Raw genomic sequence first — 7,675 nt, 5'->3', positions numbered from 1 at the left:
AAGTATTCCTTTTATTCGTTGATAGCTTCTGGGGTGGGTGGAAATTGATTATATGCAATTTGGAACAGATGCTAAGAAAGTTACAAGGAAATTCATGAATATTATTGCTCGTTTCGGATTACCTGACGTACTAGTCACCGATGGAGGACCACCATTTAATTCAGTAGAATTTGTTAATTTCATGAAGAATCAAGGAATATTGGTATTGAAAAGTCCTTCTTATCACCCTGAATCTAATTGGCAAGCAGAAAGGTCCGTTATAACAATTAGAGAGGTTTTAAAGAAATTTCTTCTTGATCCACAAATTTACAAATTCGACATTGAACTGCAAATAAATTACTTTCTGATAAACTATCGAAATGGCTGTCTAACAAGAACGGGTTCTTTCCCTTCTGAAAATGTCTTTGATTACAAGCCTAAAATGCTGCTTGATCTCATGAACCCTAAGAATCACTACTCGAATAATCTGGATACTAGCTGCCAGAAATCAAAAAGGATACTAAAACATGATGTCAGCGATCGAGCTGATTGTTCTGGGCAGAAAATACATCCTGATGTAAGGGATAGAATTGATCATTTCAATCATTTAGTCCCAGGCCCCAGGTGATAAAATATGGTATCGCAATCACCAAAAAGGTGCTGAGCGATGGTTAGAAGCCCAGTATGTGAAAAGATGTTCACAAAATACTTTTCAAATTTCTATAAAGGGTCACATTAGATCTGCGCATCGCGATCAGTTAAGGTTGTGTTTGAACAGAACACCTCCTGGAAATTCGATGATCAAAATTGTGTAATCGGAAACGAAAATTTGTAGAAGATGACTACGAACCGGACTTTGCAGGATTTCCGGAAAGCCCATCAAACCCTACTGATTCAGGACAGCATTTCGATTCTCTAATTACAGGCGTTAGAAGGTCCGACCGAATAAAGCGAAGGCGTCAAACGGCCTTAGATTCTACAGCTGCATGAATTATGGTTGAATTAAATGAATAGGTTTCGAATTACAAGATTTAGCATGAATTATAATTAGAAAAACATACTTGAAAAATGAAGGATTGTCGTGTCTGAGCTTTTCCGTTAACGAGAGAGTCGATTTAAGATCGTTCGCGAGTGACCCGACTTCGAATGTCATATACAAAGAATAAACAAGCCAGTCGAAGCTGGACTATCGAGCTGAGCAGTCAACTAAACTTGTTTGTTTTATTTCCCCTATCGCAGGAAGCCCCAAACACTTTAAGCGCGAGTATAAGCCAATGCTTTTCCGTTCACGTTTAAAATACGAGAAAAATGGTGATTTTTTTTTTCATTTTTGCCAAGTTAGTTTCAAATGAAAAATCGTTTTTTTTTTTCAACAGGTCGCTTAGGAGGATTATTCCTGCATGGAAAATGCGTTTTTGGAGTGTAAGTGATGCTCTTACCAATTCTACAGAAATTCTTGGAATCGAATTAAGAATTCCGAACACTAAAGTGGTGTCGGAGTATGATGAAAAATATAAGTTTCAAAATGAAAATATTGTTCTGTAAGTTCATACAAGTTCGTCGAGATAATTAATTCTAATGTTCAAGTGAGGATGTCGTTATTAAAATACATTTTCGTCAACAGTAACATACGTATTTATTATTTAATGCTATTGATGACAATGACAAAAAAAACAGCTCAGTTAAAAACAGCAGACTAGACTTAGGGATACCATAGGTACTCTTTTAAGAGTACATGTACTCTTTTTCGATTGAGAAATGAGCGTACTCTTCTTTTTGTGAAATTTAACGAAATGTACTCTTTTTTTTTGGTGCAAGGAATTAAATATAATTTTCTCATATAAAAAATAACTTATTTCTTCCGATACATGAAGATTGTATTCTTATAAATACAAGAGATCCAACTTTTTATGCATTCGAAGCACAGCACTTCAGTTTTGCGTCTTTTGTTGAATGTTCAAAGGATGGCACCAATGGAAGGAATCACGGTTACATTCACGATTTCCATTAATAAATTTCGTTCTCAATTAGCGTCTTTGAGTATGCAGTTAACTCCCGGACATCAGGCAATATGCAAACAATAACTAGCTTTAAAGCATAGTGACTAAAAGCGCACAAATTAACAATGATGTTTCAAAGAATGAAAAAAGGTGCCTTTATAGAAAAAATTTAAAATGCGGGTTTTATCAACTTTGGTGTGCTTCTCTGCAAAAAATCGAAAAATTCGAAAAATAAAACTTAAAATACTAAGCATTTGTCATGTAAGTCACAGGTTTTGCAGCAGCTTGGCGGTATTTGAATGACCTAAAACATCATGATTCGAATGATTGATGTTCGTCTTTACAATTTTGAAATTTTTTCTCATTGTACTCTTTTTGGCGTTGCAGGATATGGTAACCCTAGACTAGATCAAAACCATCTCCGAGAATATAAACGTAACCAAAATTGAAGTCATGTTAAGTTTGAAGAAAAGCAGTGTTGCGCTAAAATGACAACGGTGTTGCTGTATGATTTATTTTAAAAAGGATCAGATTGCGTCTCTTTTGTTTTTAATACAGGCTCTTTAGTTGCCACATTTTCACAGCAAAAAAAAAACAAAGTTAGCTAACTGACATCAACTTCCTTTCCAAAAAGAATTTACTACCACACGCTTGAGAAAACCAGAAAAAAAGAATTCTCATCCATTCACTTGGACTTTACGTGAAAATTACGTGTCAGATGTATGGAATTACATTAGCTATACTACAAAGCACACATAGAATCGATGTGATGCATCAAAAGCTAAGTATACGTAAAAAATCCCGTATTTTTAATTTCAAAATTATTTTGGGTGCAGAGTATCCTGTCGCCTTTATTTGCCGTCTTCTCCGGCTGTTTATGTTCGCACTAAAAAATCAGAATTAAGAACGACAATTCCGCACGAGAGCTATTCTTTTTAAAGGAAAGTTGTCCGCGCATTCCGCTGAAAATATGCTACAATCTAAGTTGTCCGTGCTTTCCGATTATCTTATTTTCTCTTTTTCTCAGATGATTCCAGAAAAAAATAAGAATCCATGAATTTTTGGCTCTGTCCTTTCCACTGCCTAAACAATCTGTATCCTAACATGGCTTTTATATTGAATTGATGTAACGGGTAATCTTTTACTTCTAGTTCGCTGATAAGCCAGGAGGAAATATAATAGCTAAATGGAAGTGGCCTCGAGAGGTTATTCCTTAAAGCGATTATTTCAAATCAGTTGAAACGCCCTATCGGTAGTTTGGGATTAGTCGCGTTTCGTCAATTGAAGTGATCTTGTATTTTGAGTGGAATGCGAGGTTTACTGTTTTACGTTTTGGCAATCCAGTGTATTGCGCTTATCCTTGGGTCAACTAAAGATTACAAGGATAACATTTGTTTCAATGGAGATTATGATACTGCTGGCAACTGTCAGTGTAGGGAAGGATATTCGTTGTTTAATGGAAATTGTTTCCTTGCAACAAGTCCAACAAATTATCAAGCACCCCTGTCTACGAGGACCACAAGGCGCTGCGGTGCAGGGATGATCCAATATAACGGGAATTGCGCACCGATCGATTGCTCTGGAACTTCATGTGGTGCGGCGTGTCTACCTGGCTTCATCCTCAAGGATGGTTTTTGTGTGCTCCCAGATCAAAAGTGTCCACAAGGAATGGTTTCACATGATGGCTATTGCCATTACTATCCACTTCTTCCGTCATCGGCCACATTACCACCATTAGAGAAAATTGAAGAAGTTCCTCCGTTGCGTGTTACTATTCCTATGCCCGAGCTCCCTCTCGATCCCCTTGATCCAAACAACGGTAAAATAACAGACTCGGAAGAAGTAGAAGTAGTCCCCAACCTTAGACCACCCAGTCAAGCGTTGCCAGCTACGAGCAATGTTCACAATCTCAATACAGTGAATTCACCTACTGACGTCAACACTCACAATGTGAACAACGTATTCGTCCACATAACTCGAACGAAAGCTAACGGGGCCATCAAGGCCGTAGTTATAAGAAACAACGAGACAACTGTTTACGAAGAACCACCGAAAGAGAAATCAGACCCAGCAAGCTGCGAAGAAACCGAAGAGGAAGAGGAAGAGGATACAAGTGAACCCCCATCAGAACAACCGAAAAAGTGCTGTATTGTGGTTTCTCCTCGTATCTGCCAGAAACAGGATCAAGACGAGTGGGTTTGTTTCCATCGGAAGCATTATCGTTGCGGCAGTTTTTGCACTGCGGACATTATGTACCTGAAACCACGCCAGCCGAAAATACACAACTCGATGTTGCTCATGCCACCGACTTATGGATATTCTCCCATGATGCGTTTCGGTATCTGTCGTTGGGGAGTCTGCCCACCGATAGGTAATCGAGATAGATCACAAAGTTAAGAACATTTCTCTCTGACAATTTTTATCTTGCAGATTGTTCCGGTTGCCTCAGTGGAACGTATCGCTGCCACTATAAGTGCTACACCTATGATTGTGCTCAGTATGGTAAATGTAATTTCATTAACCAAGAGGAATTCTGTAATGAACATGACGATGACCTATGTTAGCTTAAGTAAAATACCTAATTTAAATCAATTAAATTTACTGAATAAATAAAACTTAAGCATCTTCAACTCTAGGCGAAACACTGTGGATTTTTTTTTTATCCTTACTTGGAATCGACTGATTTTACTGGTTTACGTAAAAATGTTCGAAACCCAAACTAATGTCTTGTGACTCCTATCCTGCAACACCAAAAATTTAAATGCTCGAAAAATAATAAGTTTGAATGATGGGCCTCAAAATACATTGAAATCAATGTTTCAAATTAATGCAATTTCCGGTAAGTCATTATTAAATTATTTAAAATGATGATTCTTATTCTGAATTTGAAATTTGATTGAAAATAAAATTAAAGCGGCATTTGTAAACTATTTGTATAAATGTTTACAGAATAGAATCAGCGACAGATTAAAATCAGAATTTAAGTTTCGGGCCACGTTCCACGTCGCCAATGGTTGCTTCTCCTTGATTACTCGAGGCCATCAATTTTACACAAAGTCCGAAAGAATGATGCTTGGTTAGAAGCCATTCTCATTGTACAAAACTGTGGCTTTTCCTTTTTTATATGATTTATATGGTTAATAATGGCGCTGGCCCCGTCCCAGTAATGAGTAAGATACTCTTTAAGTTTAATTAGCAAATAGTCAGAACTCAGAACCAGAGAAAAGTTAGTAAATATCACTAACTATGGAATATAAAATACAACACCAGATTTCCAAAAAAAAACTAAATCCGAATAGTAAAATAAATTTCAGACTAGGCTAGCGATTGACCATGATCAAAAATTGTTCAGAAAATGATGATAACTGTTGATTATTGATCATCTTAATGTTTACTTTCTTCATTTTCAATTGAAGGGTTTATAAAACAACATGTTAAGTTCATCATTTATAGTTTAAGTTGGCAATGTATTAACAAGTTAAAATCTGATCATTTTATTTTTTTCGATTCCGGAACCGGCCAGATTGGCCATGGCCAGGACCAAATGACTCCGAACCACTTCTCCTATCAAATCAATCAATTCATTTTTTATACAATTTTTTCAAAAACTTTACTATTTGATATTAATTTTTACATGGGAACTAGTACTATTTACTATTTACAGTTACTATAAAAGCGCTTTCATTTTAAATTTTTTTCCGAAATCGCCAACCCATTTGGCCGCGCCCGACGCAACCATCCTATCCGAAAAACACTAATCATGCAGCACAAAATAGTCGCTCATACACGATACGTGCGCGCGAATATCCAAACTCGCGGTGAGCTAGCCCGGGCGTGTGCTCTTCTGGATTTTCGTTCTTTCGTTTCGCACAACCTAAAAATTATTAAACCATTACGATTACAAAAGACGTGTGTATTCGATAGAATGAACTTTTAGATTGAAAAGAAAATGGCACTTGTTCTCTCTCCATAGTCGCCGTCTGGTAGGGGCAAACCTGGCAGTGGTTGCCATCTCAACACCCCTGCTCAACCACAGCAAGGTCCGATTCCTAAGGTTGACCGTAGTTTCTTGAAGGCACCCGATGGCAGTCCCTTCGTCATGATGTCTGCTTGTTGATCCGTTGAACAAACGAACTGTACCGCACCAATCCAAAATCAAGGGTCCCCTTGACATACCGAAGAGCCCGTTTGAGGTGAACCCAGTGTTCCTCATTCGGACTGGAACTGGCTGTAGTAGTTCACGGCAACTCCTAGGTCGGGGCGAGCCGTAAGCGAGGCATACATCAGGCAGCCTACTAGCTCTCGATAGGGCTTATCCGTTCTGCGATCTTCGATTCCCTTTTTCAATTGGGGTGGAAATGGGTTTGCTTTCAATCATCTCGAAGCGTTTGAGTAAGCTCTCCAGGTATCCTCTCTGGCCAATGCTCATGATACCAGTTCCTACGTCTTTCTTGATGGTCATGCCGAGGAATTGTTTCACTTCTCCAGCATCTGTCATATCAAACTCCTCACTGAACCTTTGTTTGTACATCTTCACAAGGTCCAAAGACGCTCCAGCGATCAGAATGTCATCAACATAAACTATGACAATGATCTGCTGCTGTTTCTCACTAGCCGTGTACAGACACTGGTCATCAGCACTCTGTTTCAACCCCAGCTTCTCGGTGAACTCATGGAATCTCTGGTTCCACGTTCTGGACGCTTGCTTTAGTCCATAATAGCGCGGTGAAGTCGACAAACTGAATCCTTCCCCTGCTGAAACCCATCCGGCTGGGTCATGTAAATTTCTTCACTAAGAACACCATTCAGGAATGCCGTTCGCACGTCCATTTGATGTATGTGCAAACGGTCCCGGTTCGCAAGCGCTAACACCATCCGAAGAGTATCCAATTTAGCCACCGGCGAATAGGTCTCGGTATAGTCGAAGCCTTGTTTTTGAGTAAAGCCTCTGGCTACCAATCTGCAGGTTACAGCCTTCCTGCCCTTGGGAAGCTTCGTTAGTGTCCATGTTTTGTTTCGCCGCAGGGAATCCATTTCGTCGTCAATGGCCGCTTTCCAGTTGGCCCAATCCGCACGACATTTCAGCTCTTCAATCGTGCTCGGAATGTTGTCGACGTAGCTTATTGCACTCAACGCAAACACAGCATACTCAACATCAAAATCTCTATGCCACGCCGGAGGGGCACGATCTCGCTGCGGTCTTTCGTTCAGTGCTTCGTTTTCGGAGAGCTCTTCGGTTGTACTGGACCGACAACTCTCAAAACCCTCGAAATCCTCGGACGTCGTCATAACACTTTCATTATCTCCGGGCTCATCCTCAATTTCCACAAGAGGATTCGATGAAACTTCGACGCACTTTTCAACCGGAATCAATTCGAGGTTCACACTTTCTTCGACTTGCGTCTCCACAAAAACCACATCACGAGTGACGACAATCCGACCCTGTTTCGGATTCCAGATTCGGTAGCCATTCGAAGAATAGCCAACGAAAACACCACTCCACGCCTTGGAGTCTAGCTTCTTTCTGAGCTGCGACGGGACGTGCACGAAAAACTGAACTCCCAAAAACTTTCAGCTTCGAAACATCCGGTTGTCTATTCTCCCACAGCTCAAAAGGCGTTTTCACTTCCGTCACTGCACTTGTGGGGCTTCTATTCAGCAAGTAGGCGGCCGTTTGCACGGCTTGTCCCCAAAAC

General features: G+C 39.7%; 1 protein-coding gene across 1 annotated transcript; it reads left to right on the top strand.

Moving 5' to 3' along the window:
* Positions 1–3,210: 3,210 nt before the first annotated feature.
* On the top strand, positions 3,211–4,609 carry LOC129756446 (uncharacterized). Its single transcript, XM_055753323.1, has 2 exons — positions 3,211–4,350; positions 4,410–4,609. The coding sequence occupies exons 1-2, from the start codon at positions 3,288–3,290 to the stop codon at positions 4,541–4,543; spliced, it is 1,197 nt and encodes a 398-aa protein (XP_055609298.1). The 5' UTR covers positions 3,211–3,287; the 3' UTR covers positions 4,544–4,609.
* Positions 4,610–7,675: the final 3,066 nt, after the last annotated feature.

Source organism: Uranotaenia lowii, chromosome 3 (genome assembly GCF_029784155.1).
Source record: "Uranotaenia lowii strain MFRU-FL chromosome 3, ASM2978415v1, whole genome shotgun sequence".
Taxonomy (NCBI): Eukaryota; Metazoa; Arthropoda; class Insecta; order Diptera; family Culicidae; genus Uranotaenia; species Uranotaenia lowii.
Note: the sequence above shows the minus strand (reverse complement) of the source record. Positions and strands in the feature narration are given on the sequence as shown.

Bases quoted from the DNA above. Each gene is read 5' to 3' on its own strand.
- LOC129756446 (XM_055753323.1), top strand. From the start codon at position 3,288: ATGCGAGGTTTACTGTTTTACGTTTTGGCAATCCAGTGTATTGCGCTT. The intron at 4,351-4,409 runs GTAATCGAGATA...TTTATCTTGCAG, and splicing joins GGGAGTCTGCCCACCGATAG to ATTGTTCCGGTTGCCTCAGT.